The sequence below is a fragment of the Malaclemys terrapin genome, chromosome 24, assembly GCF_027887155.1.
Source record: "Malaclemys terrapin pileata isolate rMalTer1 chromosome 24, rMalTer1.hap1, whole genome shotgun sequence".
Lineage (NCBI taxonomy): Eukaryota > Metazoa > Chordata > Testudines > Emydidae > Malaclemys > Malaclemys terrapin.
Window position 1 is genome coordinate 4,781,515 of NC_071528.1, and position 23,393 is coordinate 4,804,907.

The window sequence follows — 23,393 nt, forward strand, 5'->3', positions numbered from 1 at the left end:
GCAGCAGGATCCTCCAGCCTGGACCCATCAGAGCCAGGTACTGGGGAGCTTGGCACTGGGCAGAGGGATAGCTCAGGGGTTTGAGCATTGGCCTACTAAACCTAGGGTTGTGAGCTCAATCCTTGAGGAGGCCACTTAGGGATCTGGGGCAAAAATCTGTCTGGAGATTGGTCCTGCTTTGAGCAGGGGGTTGGACTAGATGACCTCCTGAGGTCCCTTCCAACCCTGAGATTATATGAGTCTCTGGGGCGCTGGTGAGCGAGTGGGTCCTGGAGAGATGGGGGGTGGGGATAGGGCCAGGTAAGCCCAGCTGCCCAGGCAGGACAGTCCTAGGGCCTGGGAGATGGTCTCAAGAAGCTGCTGGCGCAGAACGGCTGCCAGCCTCTGGGGCTGCCTGCAGCAGGAACAAAGCAGTGGCGAGCATTGGCCTACTAAACCTAGGGTTGTGAGCTCAATCCTTGAGGAGGCCACTTAGGGATCTGGGGCAAAAATCTGTCTGGAGATTGGTCCTGCTTTGAGCAGGGGGTTGGACTAGATGACCTCCTGAGGTCCCTTCCAACCCTGAGATTATATGAGTCTCTGGGGCGCTGGTGAGCGAGTGGGTCCTGGAGAGATGGGGGGTGGGGATAGGGCCAGGTAAGCCCAGCTGCCCAGGCAGGACAGTCCTAGGGCCTGGGAGATGGTCTCAAGAAGCTGCTGGCGCAGAACGGCTGCCAGCCTCTGGGGCTGCCTGCAGCAGGAACAAAGCAGTGGCGAGATGCTGGGTGGGCCCTGCTGGGCACGGCCAGCTCAGGGCAGCAGTGGTGCCACCGAGGCAGAACAGAGCAGTGAACCCTGGGGGGCCTGAACGCCTGCCCCCAGCATCAACTGTGTCCCCTACAAGGCCCCAGGCCAGTGTGGGGAGGAGCCCAGAGCAGGTTCTGCTGCCAAGGGAAGGGAGGACTGGGGGCGGTGGGTGAGCCCTAGAGGACCCCCAGTAAGTGCATGTCAAGGGGAACCTGGGCCCAGCCCAGGACCCTACAGCCAGGCAGCTCCACGCCGGGCCAGCACAGGAGAGACGTGAGTCTGGGCAGGGAGCATCACACCAAGGAGCGAGCTAAGGGGCATGGAGCGAGGGGCTGCTGGGTGCACAGCCTGCCAGGAGCCCTCTGGCCCTGCCCATGCACAGCGCCAGTGTCTGCCCGGGCAGAAATGAACGGCTGGGGGGCCGTTAACTCCTCTGGCTGCTGCCCATTCCGGCCCCAAGGCTCGACCGAGGGGCGGGGGTTGGGCAGAGCTAGGAAGGCAGCCGGGCAAGGCTGTGTGTTCCCCGGAGGGGAGCCCGCTGGGGGTGGCACAGCAGCTGAGGCAGGTGCATGGGTGGGAAGGGTCTGCTCAGCCTAGACAGGCCTGCCACGGGTACCCAGGGCCGCTGGCCACAACTCCAGCCAGCCACGGGCCCAGAGCCAGGCTCCTTGCAGTAGGACACCCGGGAGCCCCTGGCAGCCCAGCAACTCAGGCCACTGGGGGTGACTCAGCCCCAACCCTGCTCGCTCCCCCCAGCCCGACGGAGGCAGCCTGCGGCACAGCAGCGTTTACTGGTTGGTGGATGGCTGGTGGCTGAAGAGCGTCCAGGTGCGGAAGTCCCTGGTGGTGAAGGCGGGCGTGTGGGCGGCCAGGCAGGGGACGTAGCCAGCGTGGCCCTTCAGCTCACTGCTGGCGCGGTTACGGTTGACAACTGGAGGGGAGGAGAGAGAAGGTGAGTGGGGGGCAGGGGAGAGACTCTGAGAACCACGTTGAGAGCAGCCAGGGGTCTGCCCGGCCAGACCTCGCCCCTGGTTTAACACTGCTGGCCCCTTCACACGCCTTCCCCAGGGCACTCGGGATGCTGCGGGTCTTGTCCCTGCTTCGCGGCTGGAGGACAGGAGAAGGGACATGCCCCACGTGTGAGAGGCTGGGGGGACAGGCCAGGGAGGCCAGGCTGCACCCGAACCCACCTCTCCCTTTACAAACATGCTGTCAGGCTAATGGCATGAGACTCGCCCCCAGCCCCCCAGGGCACCCGGCAAAGGAGGGGCCGGATCACTAGCCCTGCCCCGATTTGCCCAAGGTCTCGCACCAGGAGTCCCCCAGCAAACTGCCTCCGGGCCCCCTGCGTGTGTGTGTGGGGGGGGGGAGGGGACTCAGAAGCAGCAAAAGGTCCCTCCGGGGTCAGAGTCAGTGACCTGCTCTGCCCACTCACTCCCCCAGCCCTCAAGATCAAAGCCACAAGCTCTTACCATACTCCTTCCCTAGGACGGGTTTGTCTTTCCACAGGAAGGCCCCCCACCTGGTGCTGGGCTCCAAGTACTGGGCAGGGACCACTGGGTCAAACCATGATCCCTCCCGCAGGTGCTGGGCATAGGCTGTTGGAGCAAAACAAGCACAGCAGAGTCACTGGGGAGGGAGCCCAGCCAGGCGCGGATCGAGGAGATGCCAGGCGTGCTCCAGGCGTGCTCCAGCACCCGTGACAGACGGTGTGGGAGTAATCTTCATAGCAGGGAACACTCCTGCTGAGCTCAGCCCATTAGCCAGGGGCTAATGCCTTGAAACCTGCCGCTTCACCTGCCTTATAACTATTTACCATCCTGATTAACACAGCTCTGGCCTGTCTTAATAACCACAGCTCTGAGCCTGTTCTTGTAACCATGTAAATGCCGGGCCGCATTCATGTCTTGTGGCAAGGGGTTCCACTGGCTGGTTAGCCAAGTGTGACATTTTACACCTCAGTCAAACCCATGTGCAAAATACTGTGTTTAAATGCCTAGAAAATACATTTCCCTGCCCCTGCCCCCACCACCTCAGCTTGTCAGGTACTTGAAAACTGATTTCCCCAAAGCGTCACTGCGGGTCAGGGCCTGGCACAGACAATTTCAGCCCCAATGGAGATTTTCCCAGGAGGTCACAAGCGAGCGACTTTGTAACTCGCAACCTCCCGTGAAGCGCAAGAGATTTCAAAGCTGAGCCGGCGTTCCCCGAAGAGGGAGGAGCGGGGCTCTGGAAAGATGGGCTGGTGGGGGGGCGTGGGCGAAGCAGCAGCCAGGATATGGGGGCAGAGGGAGTTCTCAGCCCCTGCATTGCAGATACTCAGGCCCAGCTGATGCAGTTTTGCATCACACCCAGTCAGCGTGGCGCCATCCAGGCTGACTTGCCTAATGCCCTGATCCGGGGTGACTGGCCCCGGGGCCTCCCCCTGCAGTCCAGAGGAGAGCTCCTTCGCCACCTCCAAAACAGGGGCCAAAGCTCCCGGCACAGCTGTCCCGGTCCTTCCAGCTGCTGTGCAAAGAACGGGCGCTCCCCCTGCTGGACTGTTGGTGCCTCGTACCAACCCCGAGTGCCCAGTGTGCAGCACGGCCCTGAGTCCCCGACATGCCCCTGAGGGCCCTGGCACATTCCCACAAGGGGCAGATGCGCAGAAGCAGCGATGGGTGCGTGACTCATGCGGAACATCAGAGCCTTGACTTGCTCCCACTTCCCATAGCCTTGGGGCACCCTCGGCCCTGGACCTCCCTCCCCCGACCACTGCCTGCAGCGTCGCTTGCATACGGCACGGCCTTGACGCTGCCTCTGTGGAAATCCTGCATTTCCCCTGGCCTTGACTACAGCAGTTCTGGTGCAATCCCTGGCCCGGCTCCCCCGAGGGCCGGCTAGCCAGGCTCCCGCGTACACGCACGGTTAGAGGGGTCCCATCGGCCCTGCCTGGGAATCAAGGTCAGCTCAAGAAGTTCCTTTACAGAAAGCCTGACAGCGATTAGGCCACTGGTCGTGCTGATCAGCGCCGTGTTTCCGTGGGCTCACATGGCGGCCTGTATCCAGCCATTGTCTCGTCTTGGCCAGTCAGCTTTTCAGGGCAGGGAGCGTCTCCTTGGTCTGTGCTTGCCCAGCGCCCAGCACGGTGGGATCCCAGGCATTAGGATAACACACACTGACTAAAAACTCATCATCTAGGCAGATTGACATTGCCACGCTCGGCTCCCTCCCTAAAGGAGCCTGGCATGGAAAGACGCCCCATGCCATGAATTTGCATTGGATCCACATCACCTCCGCAGTCATTGGAGAGATGAGACTCCCAGGGCCCATAAAACGCCAGACGTGATTCCCCCGTCTGACCCCATCAGCACTCACGCCGGGGCAGAGCGAGCGCAGAACTGGGCTGACGCGCCGTTGCCCTGCAGCTGGTGTTATGCAGACACAGGGCAGCAGGCAGTCGGCCCCAGTAGCTTTTAGGGCATTGGTTGGGGCTATTATTAAATGGCTGCTCCAATCACGTGTTTAACACGTATCTAGCCAAACAAAAGGAGGAGAATCTGCAAGGTAATCGGTCAGGTTTCTTTCAGCACGTCTTAGTCACATTCTTAGTAGTTTTTTTAATTAGCAAAGTGCCTGGGGCACGTCTGCACTGCAAGACCCCTGCCCCCCATCAGTGAGTGTAAGAGGTCAGGGCTACAGCCCTGTTCCCCCAGGGTTTGCGCTCCGCGGCTGGAAACAGCTGTGCAGACGTTCCCGCTCCAGCTCCGGGACCCAGCGCAGGGGTGGGTCTCAGAAGGCAAACGGGAGCGTCTGTACAGCTGTTTCCAGCCCCGGAGCACGAGGCCGAGTTTGAAGCCCTGGACTCGGAGACTCACTGCTGCAAGGTTTTGTTGCCATGCCATTGGAGTCCTGGTCCGTGACTGCCGTTTCTGTGCGCTAGGGGCTGGACACACAGAATACGAGGCCGCCACAAGCCTCAGCAGAGATTTTTGAAAAGGACGATTAGTCGATGTTCTATTTCCCAGCATCCTACAAACGTGTCTTAAGGACAATACAGATGAGTAGCCAGCCAGCAAGCTGAGATCAATAGCCCGATGCCTCAGGGAATGCAGCACCAATGAGCATCAGAGAGCAGAAAGCAGAGTGGTTAGGTGACGGTCCCACAGCGAGTTGGGGGCAGAGCTAAGATGGAACCCAGGATTCCTGCCACAGTGCCAGAAGTGAGCAGCCACCCTGCACATTCGCCCCCTGCATTCCCCCGGGCAAGGTGCTAGGAACGCTGGGGTCACCCCCACGGTTCTCGGCGCTGCACTGAGCTGTCCCATGTATTGTGGGAAAACTCGCCTGTCCTTGCTCAGCACGGGCCCATCTGCAGAGCAAGACCTTCCCCAGAACCGGTCCGGGCGATGCCAGGAGCCAGCTGTTGGTATCAACAGGATGACTTTGGAAACAGGCGGCTGGTGCCCTGCCCCAGGGGAGGCATTTTGGCAGCAGCTTGTCGCCCTGTGCAGGCAGCGCAGGGGTTTGCAAGGGGCTCCTGCGGGCTGCAAGTGGACATGGCGCAGCGGCAATAGCAGCTGCAGGGTTTAGTGGCTCTTGGGTCGCCCTGTGCCGACCGGCTCTGGGAACAGTCTCGCTCTGCAGATGGGCATGGTGCAGGACACGAGACGGAGGGCGGGTTTCAAGTTCCATACACCGATGCTCTCCATCTCCGCACCCGGCCCCCACTCCCAGCCCCACCTCCTTACCAGGGGGCAAGGTCTTCCGCTCCCTCTTGGCAAGGGAGCGGGCCCAGCGGTGGTAGGCCTCGCGGCTCAGGCCACTGGTGAGCGTGTACCAGACGTCTCGGTTGTCGCTGTTGGTCAGCCCCGTGTACCAGGTCTGGGGGATGGCGTCTCGGCCCATGGGGGTGCACTTCCAGCGCACGGCCTGCTTCAGGACGGGGGCATTGCGGGGCCCGCGCAGCGTGAGGTACTCGTCACTGCAGGGGAAAGGAGCCGTCACTGCCCTAGCTCCCGCCGAAGGAGGGATTGCACGGCCGGCGGGACAGGGAGGAGACACGTGGGGCCAACCTGGCTCCTGCTCCAGGGAGCACACGCCTCGGGCATGGCGGCTGAGCTCAGAGCCAGGCTGCTGGGGTCAGGCCTCAGCGAGCTGGGGTAGGAGCTCAGAGAAAGCTGTTCCCACAGTGGAGAATGCGGGATCCCTAGGACACCCACATGGGCTCAGCCAGGGGTCAGAACACACATGTACACATACACACACACACACATATGTATCCTTGCTTCACCCAGGGGTCAGAACACACACACACACACACGTGTGTATCCTTGCTTCACCCAGGGGTCAGAACACACACACACACACACACACACGTGTGTATCCTTGGTTCACCCAGTGGTCAGAACACACACACACACGTATCCTTGGTTCACCCAGGGGTCAGAGCGCGCACACACATATACACACACACGTGTATCCTTGGTTGACCCAGGGGTCAGAGCGCACACGCACATGATAGCGAGTAACCAATTGCTGTCTAAAGGCAGCGAAGGCTGCCTGCCAGCCACATGCAACATGCAGGAGCCTGAGATTTACATGGACTGGGGGCAGGGGGTCCCTTGAGAACCTGGTAATGAAGGAGAACAGCCGGCAGTGAGGGGTTGGTTTCAGGGTTGCTTCCCATCCCCGCTGAAGAGGTATTTCTGTTCCCTCTTGGCCACCACCTTGGCTGCCTGGCACAGCACCCCCCACCCATGGCATTCTGGGAGCAGACCATCATCCCCACTCTACCACCAGGGAAACTGAGGCCCAGCGAGGCGAAGTGACAGAGCTGGGATTGGGACTCAAGAGGGCCTGGCTCCCAGCCCCGCTTCTCGCTGCCCCCAGCCGGCGAGGGATTCCGGGTATTAGAAGAGCCAGAGACCTGCAGGCAGACGCCAGTGAGCCTCTCACCTGTACAACGGGGTTGGGAAGTCTGTCTCCAGAGTCCCCTGAGGGACGTATGGTCGGTCTGCCTCCAAATCCATGCCCTCCGTGCCCACCTCCTCCAGGCCACGCTGCCCCTGCCCGGGCTGCTGCCAGCTCACTGCTGCTGCCAGCCATCCTCCTGGGCTACTGTTGCCCAACACAAAGCCTGGCAACCATCCCCTAGCAACCAGGCAGGCTGGCTGGCAAAGCAGGAAGCAGCTAGACTTTGTCTCCCAGGGCAGGGAGTGGCAGGCTTAGGGCAGCGGGATTCAGGACCATCCCTCCCGGGGGAACGGGAAGGTTTTCTTCTGGCTCCTCTCAGTATGTCCTTGCAGTACAACGAGGCAGGGTGCCCTAGGATCCGATCTGGCCGGAATCTGCTTTAACACCCACCCACCCCGTGAAAAGGGTCACAGCTTGGGGCAGCAGCAACCACCAGCGCCGAGACCCTCCCTGGCTGCTTTGTCACCACTCTCTCGCTACAAGCAGCACTCCAGCCGCCCCAGCCTGGGCTGCCAGACCCTCGTCAGTTCGACTCGCTCAGTTCCCACCCCCAACATATACACTTCTGCCCCGGCTGCAGGGAATTCAGTTTTCACGCCAATGTCCGTACAGATTCTACCTCCAGCAGAGAAGCCTCCCGGCAGCACCCCACCCACCTAGACAGGACGCCCAGTATGGCATCGTGCCCACCAGAGATAGTGCACAGGAGAAAAGTGAGGTACCGGGGGACTCCAACCGCAATCACCTCCCTAAATTCTGTCTTGTGAGCACAAAGTATTTGAGCCAGTTACCAACTCACGAGGGAAGCGGAAACCTCCTTTAGCCTCCCTCCGCCACAAAGGGCATTCTAGCGCTCTCAACGGGCAAACGGAAATCTGCACTTCTTCCTTCAAAGGGAGACAACGGCCCGTCTACACACAGTGCCCAGCCTGGTGTGCCCCGTAGCACCTATGGCGGGGGTCGACCACCTTTCAGAAGTGCTGGGCCGAGTCCTCATTTAGTCACTCTGATTTAAGGTTTCATGGGCCAGTCATACATTTTAAGGTTTTTAAAAGGTCTCTTTCTATAAGTCTAGAATATAGAAGTAAACTGTTGTTGTATGTAAAGTAAATAAGGTTTTAAAAATGTTTAAGAAGCTTCATTTAAAATGAAATTAAAATGCAGAGCCCCCTGGCCCACTGGCCAGGACCCGGGCAGTGTGAGTGCCACTGAAAATCAGCTTGCGTACCGCGTTCGGCACACGTGCCATAGGTTGCCTACCCCTGACCTATGGGAAAACGATTCCTTCCTGACCCCTGTGATCTGTTTATGTCCTGAAGCATGAGGATTTGGTTGTCCCCATCTTAGTGTACACCGCTGCATGGATTATGATTGTTTAGTGAGACAAGGTGTGATGAAGTGGGGATTTTCCCTTGTTATGTTGTATGAGAGTCTATGTGAGTCTTACTGTTTTGCATGAATGCTGTGTGTGACTTTTGCAGAGACTGCTCCAGCTGCCTGCATGGGGGTAGTCAATAGGTAGCCCACGGTCCAAATCCAGACTGTGAGAGCCTTTTCAGCAGACCGCAGGGCTCATGGGGGCTCAGGGCTTCAGCCCTGCAAGGGTGCGTCAGTCCAGAGGTGCTTCCCACAGAGCTGCAGCTAGGATTCCTGGCGGCTGAAGCCCCAAGTCCAGGCGCACTTCCCACGGGGCTGCAGCCCCACGGGAGGCGCACTGGGACTTGGAACTTCAGCCCCGCCAGGACTCAGGGCTCCAGCCCCGCCTGAGGCATGTGGGGACTTCAGCCGCGCCGGGAAACACACTGGGACTGCAGGCCAGCCTGAGGCGCGCTGTGACCGGGGGCAGCCTGAGACGCGCTGTGACTGGGGGCAGCCTGAGGAGCGCTGTGACCGGGGGCAGCCTGAGTCAGTGTGACGGGGCCAGGCTGAGGCGCTGTGACCGGGGGCCAGCCTGAGACGCGCTGTGACCGGGGGCAGCCTGAGGAGCGCTGTGACCGGGGGCAGCCTGAGGCGCGCTGTGACCGGGGCCAGGCTGAGGCGCTGTGACCGGGGGCCAGGCTGAGGGGCGCTGTGACCGGGGCCAGGCTGAGGCGCTGTGACCGGGGCCAGGCTGAGGCGCTGTGACCGGGGGCCAGCCTGAGGTGCTGTGACGGGGCCAGGCTGAGGCGCTGTGACGGGGCCAGGCTGAGGCGCTGTGACCGGGGGCCAGCCTGAGGAGCGCTGTGACCGGAGGCAGCCTGAGGCACTGTGACCGGGGGCAGCCTGAGACGCTGTGACCGGGGGCCAGCCTGAGGAGCGCTGTGACCGGGGCCAGGCTGAGGCGCTGTGACCGGGGGCCAGCCTGAGGCGCTGTGACCGGAGGCAGCCTGAGGCGCTGTAACGGGGGCAGCCTGAGACGCGCTGTGACCGGGGGCCAGCCTGAGTCAGTGTGACGGGGCCAGGCTGAGGCGCTGTGACCGGGGGCCAGCCTGAGACGCGCTGTGACCGGGGGCAGCCTGAGGAGCGCTGTGACCGGGGGCAGCCTGAGGCGCGCTGTGACCGGGGCCAGGCTGAGGGGCGCTGTGACCGGGGGCCAGCCTGAGGAGCGCTGTGACCGGGGCCAGGCTGAGGCGCTGTGACCGGGGGCCAGCCTGAGGCGCTGTGACCGGAGGCAGCCTGAGGCGCTGTAACGGGGGCAGCCTGAGACGCGCTGTGACCGGGGGCCAGCCTGAGTCAGTGTGACGGGGCCAGGCTGAGGCGCTGTGACCGGGGGCCAGCCTGAGACGCGCTGTGACCGGGGGCAGCCTGAGGAGCGCTGTGACCGGGGGCAGCCTGAGGCGCGCTGTGACCGGGGCCAGGCTGAGGGGCGCTGTGACCGGGGGCCAGGCTGAGGGGCGCTGTGACCGGGGCCAGGCTGAGGCGCTGTGACCGGGGCCAGGCTGAGGCGCTGTGACCGGGGGCCAGGCTGAGGGGCGCTGTGACCGGGGCCAGGCTGAGGCGCTGTGACCGGGGGCCAGCCTGAGGTGCTGTGACGGGGCCAGGCTGAGACGCTGTGACCGGGGGCCAGCCTGAGGAGCGCTGTGACCGGGGCCAGGCTGAGGCGCTGTGACGGGGCCAGCCTGAGGCGCTGTGACCGGAGGCAGCCTGAGGCGCTGTGACCGGAGGCAGCCTGAGGCGCTGTGACCGGGGGCAGCCTGAGACGCGCTGTGACCGGGGGCCAGCCTGAGACGCGCTGTGACCGGGGGCCAGCCTGAGGAGCGCTGTGACCGGGGGCCAGCCTGAGGCGCGCTGTGACCGGGGGCAGCCTGAGACGCGCTGTGACCGGGGGCCAGCCTGAGACGCGCTGTGACCGGGGGCCAGCCTGAGGCGCTGTGACCGGGGGCCAGCCTGAGACGCGCTGTGACCGGGGGCCAGCCTGAGACGCGCTGTGACCGGGGGCAGCCTGAGACGCGCTGTGACCGGGGGCCAGCCTGAGGCGCTGTGACCAGGGGCCAGCCTGAGGCGCTGTGACCGGAGGCAGCCTGAGACGCGCTGTGACCGGAGGCAGCCTGAGGCGCTGTGACCGGAGGCAGCCTGAGACGCGCTGTGACCGGGGGCCAGTCTGAGGCGGTGTGACCGGGGGCAGCCTGAGACGCGCTGTGACCGGGGGCCAGCCTGAGGAGCGCTGTGACCGGGGGCCAGCCTGAGGAGCGCTGTGACCGGGGACAGCCTGAGGCGCGCTGTGACCGGGGGCCAGGCTGAGGCGCTGTGACCGGGGGCCAGCCTGGGGCAGTGTGACCGGGGGCCAGGCTGAGGCGCTGTGACCAGGGGCCAGTCTGAGGCGGTGTGACCGGGGGCAGCCTGAGGCGCTGTGACCGGGGGCCAGCCTGAGGCGCGCTGTGACCGGGGGCCAGCCTGAGGGGCGCTGTGACCGGGGGGCAGCCTGAGGCGCGCTGTGACCGCGGGGCAGCCTGAGGGGCGCTGTGACCGGGGGCCAGTCTGAGGTGGTGTGACGGGGGCAGCCTGAGGCGCTGTGACCGGGGGCAGCCTGAGACGCGCTGTGACGGGGGCAGCCTGAGGCAGTGTGACTGGGGCAGCCTGAGGCGCTGTGACGGGGGCTAGGCTGAGGCGCTGTGACCGGGGGCCAGTCTGAGGTGGTGTGACGGGGGCAGCCTGAGGCGCGCTGTGACCGGGGGCCAGCCTGAGGTGCGCTGTGACCGGGGGCCAGTCTGAGGCGCGCTGTGACCGGGGGCCAGTCTGAGGCGGTGTGACGGGGGCAGCCTGAGGCGCTGTGACCGGGGGCAGCCTGAGACGCGCTGTGACGGGGGCAGCCTGAGGGGCGCTGTGACGGGGGCAGCCTGAGGGGCGCTGTGACGGGGGCAGCCCTACCGGAAGCGTGTGGGACTCCAGGCTTCAGTCCTGCCTGAGGCCCGCTGGGACTCCAAACTTCAGCCCCACTGGAGGCTCTCAGGGACTCGCGCTTCAGCCCGGCAGCAGACACAGGGGGGTTCCCAAACATTCATCCAGCTCCAATCCATGCACCTGAATTTAAGGCCTGACAGTGGGAGCCCGGCTGCTTCGGGCTGACAGCCAAGCAGCCCCTGGAATGCTACCCACCGCCCCAATCAAAATCTAAAATGGCCCCCTGGGTTACAGACCCTGCAGTTCAAATGTCTGAGGCTGCACATTTCCTGTCTGTCTTGGAGAAACCTCTTCTGAGTGTCTGTTTGTTCCCTTGCTGCTAACCGGGGCTGCTGCAGGAAGCAGGCGGTGCCCTCCGCCCCTCCCTCACAGGTGCCATTTTTACAGGAGAGAGGAAAGAGTTCAGTGGCTTGCAGCAGCTCTGCTCTTCCCTTCCCTCTACGCTTGGGACAAGGAGAGGGCTCTTGTGCCTCTCCCTCTTCTCCTCTTCCTCCCTGCACCCATTCGGCCCCGCTGGAAATCGCGGCTTCAGAGCAGTGAAGAGTCCCAAGAACTGCAGGAGGAGCAAAGGGGACCCAAGGGAATCCCACCGCCTGTGCTTTCGAGGACGTGTTACGGCACCGTGTTTAAAAATGGCAGCAAAAAAAGGAAATTTGACACTGAAAACTGTTCATTTAAAGCAGAGGGGACTGACGCTGACTGTTTTATTTTCCCACAACCCCCAAAGGGGTCGACTAGTGTGTTTAATTGGTACAGAGACTGGCTGGTGTTAAAACCAGGTGCATCAAATGACACTACAAAACAAAGCACGTGGATTTTGACCACAAATACCCACTGACTTCCTGTTTAAGATGAGACAAGATTGCTTCATTAAAGGATGCATTTTTTCAGAGCACAAATATTATTTCAAAGGCTACTTGTGCTCAGGAAAAGGCAACTGAAACTTCATTGAGGTGTGTGGGGTAACGGCAAAACCCTTTGACAGATGCGGATGTTATTAAGCAGTGTATGGTTACTACAGCTGAAACCCTTTTTACAGAGAAGAAAGACAGTGTTGTCACCTTCAGAAAGTTGCCAATCTCAGACAACTGGGGAGATGCTGCATTTCCCAACGTTGCTAAGCTGCTGGGACACTGCAGATGTGAATTAGATGGCATCATCTCTGGCCAGGCTTCTTCAAAACTTCCAGCTGAGATTTCAAGATGTTAAAGACATCGTCCTGTGTGTAAGGAACCCATTTGTGGTACAAGCAAATGGTATTTGGTGTGATCAAGCAAAAGCATTCTTTCCAGATTTGAAAAAGCAAAACTACAGCTGGAGCTTACTGATTTACAAGTGGATGACGTGATTAAGATGCAGTACATTGAAACTACATCTGAAACTTTCTGGACAACCCTTGTGCTGGACTCCACGTATCCGCACTCGAGGAAGGTGGCATTTACCATTCTGGCTATGTTTGGCACATGTGTGTGTGAGTTGCAACACTTAACATTAAATCTCGTAATCGCTGTTCTGACTGATCATCGTCTGTGCAGTCACCTCCGTCTTGCCTGGACTGAACTCACTCCAAACTTCAAGGCCCTTGGCCAGCAGAGGACCTGTCACTTTTCCCACTGCTGGCGAGCACTAGAGTCATTCTACATTATTCACACCCATTTCATTTTAAATGTGTGTTGCTGTATAAAATTACATTTTCAGTAGTGATACTACAGTTTTAACAGGGATTTTGCACTAATTCATGATTCTTTTGCTTAATAAACATGTAGGTGGGTGTGTATTTGTTATTGGAAAGACTTGAATCATAAAAGATAAAGAGTTCATGTGTACTAAGTGTTATTTTCTTTCAAATAAAACTGATACTTATGTTAAATAAACCACAAAAGACCTGAAAAGTTTTGAATATGTTTATCTATATGTAGATGTGTCTACATTACAATAATTGTATTTGACAAAACTCATTCAAAACTTGAAACAGTTGTCTGAAAGTTTTTAATGCTAATATTTGCATGTTTGACATTTTACTTAAGTACTTTCTCAGTCTCAGATAAATTACATCTTTCTTGGAGGTTATTTTTAGGTTATACAGTGGTTTGATTTTATTTTACACTTAATGCAGTAAAAATATAAGCAATATAGGCCCTGGGTATATTTCACAGCATTGTATGTGTTGAACAGGGGCACTTGTGTTTCTCTGGGAGTCCAGAACTTGACATCTTGACCAAGAAATTTGGACCTTGACAAAAAAGAATTGACTACCCCGCTCTACGGAGATCACAAGCAATTGCAGGAGCTCAATCAGGCCCAAGGGCTGGCCCCAGCACACCTTCCAATACACATGCTACTTGGGGATGCACACTGTGACGAAGTGGGGGGTTTTCTTGTTTTCTGTGGAGTTTCAATGGTTTGCATGCGGAGGGGGTGGGACTCAGTTTCCCTGCGTATTACTGGTTTAACAAGGTGAGGGGAGAGGGAGTGTGTTTTGCAGAGGACCGGAGAGAGGACTTGGGGACCCAGCCGATGGCCGGGAGGATGGATACCCCAGTGACCGGTGACCTGGCGACCCAGAGGCCCAGCTGAGGAGACGCAGCTGGTTCTGGCCAGTGGGCGGACAATGGGCTGCAGAGTGAGGACCCAGTGACCTAACCAGCCGGTTCCAGCCAGAGGACAGAAGCGAGGAGAGGAGGCCCCGCTTTATGACCCTGTTTACCTGGAGAGAAGACAATGGACAGAGGCGGGGCCTGGGGCCGGTGATCTCAGATGCCCAGGTGGGAGCAGGGGGGCTCTGGGCTGGAGAGGGGGAGCAGGCAGAGCCCACCTGGATGCAGAGAGACTGGGATGTGCTGGGCTGAGGGAGGCCAGGCCTGAGAGTTTCCTGTGCTGTGTTCAACTCTCAATAAATCCTCCTGTTTTATGCTGTCTGAGAGTCACTCCGGTCTAGAGAAAAGGGTTGCATCAACCCCTTTGCGGGTGGAGGCCCGGGGGGTCCAGAGCAAGTGGACTCCCTGAGGGGGCCCACGGCGAGAGACAGGCATGCTAAGGCTCAGAGAGGTGCGGCTCCAGGAGGTAGAGGGGCCTGACCCCGAGAGAGAGTGGACCCCCGAGAAGGGTTGTCTCACTGAAAGGGGCACCCCCCACGGACCGCACGGGGCCAAGAGTGGGCACGATCTGTGAGTCCGTGACACACACTCAGGGATCCAATTGCAGAACATGCTCCGTGCCATCCTGGCCCCATTTTTAATTCAAAAACTTGTTGCTGTTTAAGAAGATTTAGGGGAGGCGGGATGAGAGAAGAACAGACATGACCCACCCTGAGTCTTTAGCCTCAGACCCCTGCTGTAGATTCTCTGGCCTGGATTCTCCAGGGGAATAAAACATGGGAGCCAGAAGTCACCAGGCCAGAAGTGTGTCCAGTGGAAGGAGTGGCCCAGGCAATGTTCAGGGTAGCATTACTGACATCATTTAGTCAGTAAAATAGCTTCCACTGTCCCAGCCACACATTTCGTGGCTGGGACGATAACGTCTCATGTTCTGTTCTAGCATCCCAAAGCCATGCTTTTGTGAGAAACGTGTTTAATCTTCAGCGATAGCCAACAATCTGGGATTTGTATAGGTCTGTACAATAAGAGTCCAGTTCATTAGCAGTGTAGTTAGCTGTCAGATCTGAGAGGCAAGGTTTGTATCTGCTTAACAGTGCTGACAAATGCTAAATGGATGGGTCCCAGGTCTACATGCATAAGAGCATTCACAGTAAGAACAAGAGACTAAGACTGGCAGGCTAGTCAACATACCAGTTCCCTCCACGTGACTTGCATCAACTGGCTTTACTGGCTCAATCAAACCCAATGCTCTGAGAAATCTTATTAGAGCAACAGAAGCCATCCCAGCCATGGGAGAAGGGAATGGAGCAAGACAGATTCAGATTTTCAGATCACAGCATTGGGAGGTTTTTTGTTATTTGTTTGGGGTGGGGTTTTTTTGGGGCGGGGGGATGAATCATCACTTGATTTGTAAACTAATGAAAATGGTTTGGAATAGAACAGTTTGAAAAGTGACCTGGAGCTTCATATTTACACAGTCACTTTCCCTCTGGCCCTGCTTCTCCAAAATCAGACCCTCGCCCCAGTGAAGTCACCGTGGCCGTGTGGGCGAAGGGCACGCTCACGTACTTGAGCACAGGATCCACACAGCACTTTAAAGCACAACATCACTCGCAAGTTTCACGTGAAGCTTTAAACTAAGCGACACCAGGCTTAAATTCACAATGTATTTAATGCCAGTTACATTGCTTTACATGAAAAGTTACAATGGTCTCTATTTTTTTTTTCACCATATGATGCTCTATATGTAACAATGCCACAAGTTCTTAGAATTTACCTGCATAAACTCTGGGGAGACCTTGCAAACTGCCTGAACTGTACAAGTCAGAAATGTTATGGTTCATACATTGAAATAAGTGTACGCAAGTTTTTCTTTTTCCATTTACAACACTATTGAGCACACTCCAGACAGCCAATCGCTTCACACGAGTTGCATACATGAGATTCTAGACACAAACACCCCCAGCACCCCCTCCGCCCCCCCCCGAAAGATACCTTTTGAGGACACTCCACTAGCCCCAGCAAACTACCTCCTTTGGCAACTGCATGGGAAACAAGGAATTTGTGCTGGTATTTTTTTTTTATATCCACTAAAGACGGTTTTTAACATTGCTCTCCCACCACCCCTCCAGCCAGGTACCCAATACACTCAACCATAAACCAGCTATGGGATCGGGAATCAACTACTCATCCCTGCTAAGCAGAACAGTAGGAGCACAAAGTAACCTGTCCTGCCCAGCCTTCCGAGCAGAGGGAGGATTAGGAATGGGATTGTTCTGAAACAGTGCGACAGAAATAATGCTGTTAGAAGCAGAGAATGACAAACTGAGCGTATAGAAGGATGGTCCCTCTTGACTGAGAGCTCTGTCGAATGCCATTCTCTGCTTGAGATTTCAGTGCGACACACAAGAAAGCTCCATGCGTAACTGCAGCACAGACTCCAGAGCATCTAGATTTCTCTGTGGTATTTCCTCCCTCCACTCTGGGGATTACTTCAAAACCAAACCCAACACTGCAGGTCTAAAGGAAGAGGACTGTCTGTTCCCCTCTCCTTTCCAAAGCAAAGCTTGTCTTACCCTGAGTTCGAATGTTCCTTTTACCAGTTGCCTCAGCAAGGGGGGCTCTCTGATGTAGGGCGCACACGCCTAGGCTGATCACGCACCTGACAAACAGGAAAGCTTGCTCCTCTCCAGTGTGTGGTATTGGGGCGGGCAGAGGGGATTACTGTCAGGATAGTTACCAGGACCACTGCACAATCTAGCCTGTACCGCTCCTTCCCGGCCATCCCTGCACACACCATCACTTTCCACCTTTCTTCTGCACAAGTCACTTTCCACGTTTTCCTCATTAGGTGGACACTTACACAACTTAAGCAGAGACAAATTTACTCCCCTTTCAGGGATGGTTTCCTTGTTTCCCTCCATTTACAGATTTTTCTCCAGGAGGAAAATGTTTTGTGGGTGGTTTGGACATTGAGCTAGGGGACTGGGGAACAGTTATCCCAAAGCACAGATCGCAAATGAGAAACTAAGCCACAGAAGTAACTTGCGGCCATATTCCCCCTCCCAGTCTCTGACTTAAGACATGCATTACTTTCCTCTGGTCCTTTCTCCATCATAATTGCCCCAAGGGGTGGAACAGGCACCCGTTACAGACCATGTTTCACTACAAGTGATGCCTTTAATTCAGACATGCTTGCCTGACTTAATGATCTGACAGGTTAACAATTCCTTAGTGCTTTAGTGAGGCGACGGATCAGGATGTCAAACATGGAACAAGCAGCAAGAGAGGAATCAGACCACCACTGCAGACCATGTTTACAGTGCCTTGGAATTTTGTGGAGAGAACCAGAGTAAAGCAGATCTGTGCTGAAATGTTTTTTTGGAGGAGCGTGGGAAGGGGGCGGTGGGACTATTCAGGTCCCATTTTTGGCTTCAAGAGCTCCAACGCCGTCAGCTTTGCTACGGAACACCATGTTGAGAAGCACTCCTAGTACCCAGAGACCAACATCCACGCGTTAGCTGTAAATGGCACACTTGGTCAAGGCTGTAGTGAAATGGAATCAGAGTTCATAGCAATTCTCTTTGCCAGACTTGCTACCTGAAATTTGCCCTTTCTAAAGGGGTCGCTGCTGCTCTAGAGAAGCAGCTGTCTCCCACACCTTCCCTCCCACCTCCCCCCCACTCCCTCAACCTGGGCAGGCTGGTTTCGCAAGAAGGTATCTGCTTACACACTATGTACAACAGGATAAGGTCTATATACACAATAGCCAAGAGAAGAGACAGAACTTACATCCAAACATTTTACAAAAGGAGGCGAGGGGCCAGATGCACAGCAGGTGAGCATTGGCACATGTACAAAGTAGACAGGAACTGGCTGCTGCAAGCATAACAGCTTCTCTTTAAATTAAAAGCAAGACACCCACACACACATACACACACAAGTGCTTAGCATCACACCTCACTGCATTATTCCAACAAACTGGCAGGATCTCTCTCTTCCTGAAACTTAAAAATGGGCCTCTGGCTCTGACCTAATTGAAGTTTAAAAAAAAAAAAGAAACACTTCGCCCTTGTCTAAAATACCTTGCACACAGACTTACAAACACATGATGTTTCTTCCGTCCCATGTGGAAGACAGGCAACAATCTTAAAGAACCTTTGTCTCTGAAAACAGATCCACAATAGTCTTTCTTTCTAAATCCATCTCAACTGCTTTTGTCCTCATAAAGACACTGCAGCAATCAGTCTGCAATAATTGGCACAGCATAAAGCTCTAAATAAATACTCCTGGGTCTTTAAAAAAAAGCCATTGTTTCCCCATTAAACTAAAAGTCTTAGACCAGCTTTGAATGTGTAATATCAATAATTCTTTTTAAAAAAATAATCATCTCTTTGGATTGTGCAGTAATCTTTCCTTTAGAAGAGGCAGCTGCTGTTAAAATCTTTTTAAAAAAAATTCTCAGCTCCATTATTTTAGCCAGATACTAAGTGTGCTGAAAATTAAACTCTTAGGTGAACATCCATGTCAAATATTAGTCATGGTTTTAAACGGAAGAGAAAACTGTGTGTCTGAGGAAAATAAGCAGTTCTCCTTTTTTCTACTTGGAATATTAGTCCCAAGCAAACACAATACTCATTCTACATGCGAGAGGCTTCTTCCCAGCTCTAACTTTTGTCCTCTCCCACCAGTAAAATTTGATCAAGTCTGGCTAACTCTGGCTTCCGAAGAAGTGTGTCAAATCAGAGAATGATGAAGAACCCAGAGCAGCATTCCAAACCCCTCCTCACAAACAAATCCACTCATCTCTCACAGAGGTTACAAAGCAGCAGTTGGGATGCCCTTGGCCTAGTCTTCCTTATCATGGTCCATATCACACAAGTTCTACCCAATATATAAAATTAGATACTTTAGTTTTTCCCTCTTGCACCTGTTCCCCTTTATGAAGAATGAATTCTTAAGTTGCATCACCCTCCCAGCCCCACCCCAAATACTGTCCAATATGGTTCGCAATCATGTATTTAAGAAGAATCTTGAAAGTCCATCCTCCAAACCCACTGGCACTCCCCTTCCCCTCTTCTGGTTGATGGCGAGAGGGTCCATGCACGCCAAGTTTGTGTTTTTCTCCTGGCACTTTGTACCGGGGTATCCTGGTGTGCAAGTACGGGGTTTACCGTATCCTGGTGAAGAGATTCAGAACAGACACAGACTCCTGAAAAAAAATGAAGAGAAAAGTTTTGAACCCAAGATCCCCACTCTAAATATTCACTGAGAAAATGAGTTGAGCACAGACAGCTCCACCACACTGTCTCAGCCCTATCCCACACACATTCATTTCTGCCATGAAGCCAGGGCTCGAAGCTAACCATGCCTATGGAAATGGTCTGGGGCTTGCGTGACATTAAAGGGCAAAGCTTCATAAGCATCCCCGAGTTTGATGTTGGTCAGAGATCAACCTTCCTGTGCCCATGCATGTATACGGGGTCCATGGGGACTGTGAGCATGGCAGAAGATGGTATGGGCTAGTTTTGCAGTATAAGTTTCTGTGAAACAGGGACTGCTGCGTATGTCCTACAGTAGAGCCACCACAAACCAGATGAAGAGACTGCCAATCAATCCATTAACTGCTGGTCTGTCTCTCCGTGGTCCCTCCGCATGATATCTTGGTTCCTGGCCACCTCTGCTGTCTCTCCACATCTGCTCAAGATGCCTTGAGACTACTTTTCAAAAAGAGCCCCGCAGAAACTTTTTGCTGACCCCTACTGAGAAGTCAACTCTAGAATGGTGACAGTTCTCAGGGACTTAAGGGAGTTTGATCCTGTCTCCTAAAGCCATTGTGCCAGAACTGAAGAGTATGTATAAAAATGACACTGCAACAGTGTATTAAAATGCTAGGAAGGAACAGGCAAAGGTGGACACCCTACATCACTGCTACTTAAAATGAGTGGTGTGGTGTGGCATGGCACGGCACCAGCATAACTACCAATGGTTCAATCTTAAGAATGCGACACCCAGCCTTAAATGGAGACCGATGGCCTTTAGTTGTACTAGTTACTTTACTTATTCTGTGCACAGAGAAGGCCTCATAAATCACTACTTTCAAGTGAGGATCACAAACCCCGTAGCCTTTGATCAAGACTCAATCCCCCCCCAGCTGCTAAGAGAGAGGTATTGGGGGTATGATCACTGTACACACAGGTAAGTGGAGGAATCCAAAAGCAGCAAAGTGACTGTCCAAGGTCACACAGCAAGTGACTAGAGCTGGATAGAAGATCCACGGCCTCCCTCCTAGAGGCCTCTCCCGCACTGGGCAGCGCCTGCCGCACAAAGAGGAACTAACGAGCGAGTTTACCTTGGTTGAGCGGGTTTTGCTGAAGACATTCCAGAATCGCAGGGTTTCATCTCCTGCTCCTGTGACTATGGCCTCCCCATCAGGAGACATTGCCTGAGGCAAGAGAGGAAACAAAAGCACAAACAGGCTTCAAAATACATGTCCCAATGTTGCTAACCGGTAGTTTAAAATGGAGGCCTCCCCCCAGCAGAATACAAATGTTCCGTTCCCTTCACCTGCTCGCTAATGGAGGTAAACCAGGCCTAGCTGCCTTTGCTTCCCCCCTGCCTTGTCACCACTGCCACAGGTAAGATGCAGCATTTTGGAAACAAGGCTTAGTTTATGCTGCTACAGATACATACGGGTCCTTCCCATTATCTCTGGAATCGCACCTCTCTTTATACAGCCAGAAGTAAGCTGTTAAGATGCCAACATCACCCTACACATGGTTAACAAATGAACTAGCCACAGTGTCTAGAACAGTATGAGACAGGCTCAGCTGATCCCATTCTGTGCTGAAGCTTCCCCACCAGATAAGAGACGCAGCGATCAAGAGATGGAACTGGATTAAAACAGGACTGGATGTTTTAATGCACAATCATGAAGAGGGAAAACAGCAGGTGGAATAAGGGGGAGGATTAAAAACTTTCTAACTCTGAAGAAACTTTCAGCTTGTACAAATTTCCCTTGAGCTCGGTTTGCTGTACCAGGTAGCTGTGCTCCTCAGAAGTGAGAGGAGTTGGAGTTTGACAACCTGGGGCTTGTCCAAAGGTTAATTTGTGTCACTTTTTGTCAAGTGCTGCAGAAGAATCCTCACGCCAGTGTCAGCAAGCAGGGACAGACAGATCCCAGTGCTCCTGTTGAGTGTAGTGACGCTTAGTCTTGTTTAAAGCAACAGAGGGTCCTGTGGCACCTTTAAGACTAACAGAAGTATTGGGAGTATAAGCTTATGCTTGCATCTGAAGAAGTGAGGTTCTTACCCACGAAAGCTTATGCTCCCAATACTTCTGTTAGTCTTAAAGGTGCCACAGGACCCTCTGTTGCTTTTTACAGATTCAGACTAACACGGCTACCCCTCTGATACTTAGTCTTGTTTGTTTCACTGACCAAACCCTGGGTAGCTAGGAACCAGGGGATCCCGGTATTAGCCAGTGTGGGTTCTGTCTCCGTGCACAGAACCAGAAGCAATAGGAGATCACTAAGCAAAGGGCATGGGTTATACTAAGCAGGGGTCGGCAACCTTTCAGAAGTGGTGTGCCGAGTCTTCATTTATTCACTCTGATTTAAGGTTTCGCGTGACAGTCAGACATTTTAACGTTTTTAGAAGATCTCTTTCTATAAGTCTAGAATATAGAACTAAACTATTGTATGTAAAGTAAATAAGGTTTCTAAAATGTTTAAGAAACTTCATTTAAAATTAAATTAAAATGCCAAGCCCCCTGGACCGGTGGCCAGGACCCGGGCAGTGCGAGTGCCACTGAAAATCAGCTCGCGTGCCGCCTTTGGCATGCGTGCCATAGGTTGTCTACCCCTGGGTTATAGCTTACCAGGTATAAGACTCTGTACGAATGCCCTGTTAGTTTTGCTACTTGGGTTAATGAGGGATATTTCCAGACGAGAATCTGGTTCTGCGAGTATCCATGGGTACTCACCTGTAGGGGGAAGACACAAGAATTACAAGAGAGTCAGTGCTGACAGTTCCTGATCCATGAAAGCTCAGCAGAGGACTCCAACCCCCTGGTTCAACTTACTAGTTCATTGGCATGTTTGGACCAAGCCAGATTGCACACTTGTGACCCAGTATCAATGCACTGCAAGGGCTGCCCGGTTAGAGTGTTCCAGAACCGAATGCAGCGGTCAGCTGTCCCACCACCCGAGGCCAACAGACCATGCTGGTGTGGAGACCACGCAATAGCTTTCACTGCTGCTAGGTGCTCTGTATATTGCTGGACAGGACTCAAGCTGGAGTGATTCCACACAAGGAGCTGGTGGAGAGAAGAAACAAGACTAATTAACACAACTCCAACCTCTGCTCCCCAAACCGAGGAGACAGCACCAGCTAAAGCCCAGCCTGGTGAAGCTTGCCCTGCACGGCTCAGCCAATGCACCTCCATCTTAGCGATTCCTGTACTGGGGCCTCTCCCTCAGGGACAGCCAAACCTGCTCAACTCAGGGGTCCTTTTGCAATTTGGGGCTAGAGTAAGATCTACAAACTCGTGTCACTTGGGCTATGTGCAGTGCTTGAACTCTGGTCTCTTGACATGAAAGACTTTGTGAATAATCCAGCCATAATCAAAAACTTTGGAAATCTGTTCCTCCCCACCCCCCGTGAATGAGAGTAGAAGTTGCAAGAGCTTGGGACACTATCTTCCATCACACCAATGTCTGGGGAGTTAATTGTGCAGGAATCTATCCCAAGGTGCTCTCAGAATTGTTCTTGGTACCATATGTAACCATTCTTTTTGTTCTCTGGTAAATAGCAAACCTGAGCTGTGCCTGTTAAAATAAAACAAACGCGCAGAAGGGTATTTCAGTGTCAGCTAAGTTATTTAAAACTGTGAAAATTTCCTTCACTGCACACTGCCTAACTTCATGTTTAAGTGGAGACCGTTTAAACCAGCTTCACTGAAATCTAACATCTTTCAGGCCAAACATACAGGTGTAGATACCCAAGCACATTAGGAACACCAAAGCATAGTTAAGCTGCCCTATTAATTTTTACCTAAGACGGACACTAGAAAGTTGTAGGATAGTTTAGTTTAGCCACATTTGGGGAGGGGGCGGGGGGGAAAGAGAATGGTCTGTCAATCGCCTCGTTAGTAACAAAAAGGCATCTTCAGAAAGGCTGGAATTAAAAGTTATTCATAGATTCATAGATTATAGGACTGGAAGGGACCTCGAGAGGTCATCGAGTCCAGTCCCCTGTCCGCATGGCAGGACCAAATACTGTCTAGACCATCCCTGATAGACATTTATCTAACCTACTCTTAAATATCTCCGGAGACGGAGATTCCACAACCTCCCTAGGCAATTTGTTCCAGTGTTTAACCACCCTGACAGTTAGGAACTTTTTCCTAATGTCCAACCTAGACCTCCCTTGCTGCAGTTTAAACCCATTGTTTCTGGTTCTATCCTTAGAGGCTAAGGTGAACAAGTTCTCTCCCTCCTCCTTATGACACCCTTTTAGATACCTGAAAACTGCTATCATGTCCCCTCTCAGTCTTCTCTTTTCCAAACTAAACAAACCCAGTTCTTTCAGCCTTCCTTCATAGGTCATGTTCTCAAGACCTTTAATCATTCTTGTTGCTCTTCTTTGACATATCTTTGAAAGAAGGCAGCTTTTA

The 23,393-nt window shown here is 54.5% G+C and overlaps 2 protein-coding genes across 3 annotated transcripts in view; both read right to left on the reverse strand.

The window, feature by feature from the left end:
• Positions 1-424: 424 nt before the first annotated feature.
• TEKTIP1 (tektin bundle interacting protein 1) lies at positions 425-6,892 on the reverse strand. The gene is made up of 4 exons (XM_054013781.1): positions 6,724-6,892; positions 5,517-5,749; positions 2,259-2,384; positions 425-1,717 (listed from the first exon to the last, which is right to left on the reverse strand). Exons 1-4 carry the CDS (start codon positions 6,795-6,797, stop codon positions 1,575-1,577), a joined length of 576 nt encoding a protein of 191 aa, XP_053869756.1. The 5' UTR covers positions 6,798-6,892; the 3' UTR covers positions 425-1,574.
• Positions 6,893-15,371: 8,479 nt separating this feature from the next.
• FZR1 (fizzy and cell division cycle 20 related 1) overlaps positions 15,372-23,393 on the reverse strand; it is a 40,890-nt gene continuing 32,868 nt past the window's right edge. For both annotated transcript variants that reach the window (XM_054013536.1, XM_054013537.1), the window contains exons 11-14: positions 21,801-22,034; positions 21,597-21,701; positions 20,071-20,163; positions 15,372-18,930 (exon numbers count right to left, since the gene is read on the reverse strand). In XM_054013536.1, the coding sequence (XP_053869511.1) occupies positions 18,889-18,930; positions 20,071-20,163; positions 21,597-21,701; positions 21,801-22,034 (474 nt within the window). In that variant the 3' untranslated portion in view covers positions 15,372-18,888. The remainder of the gene's footprint in view (positions 18,931-20,070; positions 20,164-21,596; positions 21,702-21,800; positions 22,035-23,393) is intronic.

What these genes read in the sequence shown, in the direction of transcription:
- TEKTIP1 (XM_054013781.1), bottom strand. Translation starts at nt 6,797, where the DNA reads ATGGATTTGGAGGCAGACCGACCATACGTCCCTCAGGGGACTCTGGAG. An exon ending in GCGGAAGACCTTGCCCCCTG is followed by an intron (nt 2,385 to 5,516) that starts GTAAGGAGGTGG and finishes TTGCTCCAACAG; the next exon opens with CCTATGCCCAGCACCTGCGG. An exon ending in CGTCCTAGGGAAGGAGTATG is followed by an intron (nt 1,718 to 2,258) that starts GTAAGAGCTTGT and finishes CCTCCCCTCCAG; the next exon opens with TTGTCAACCGTAACCGCGCC.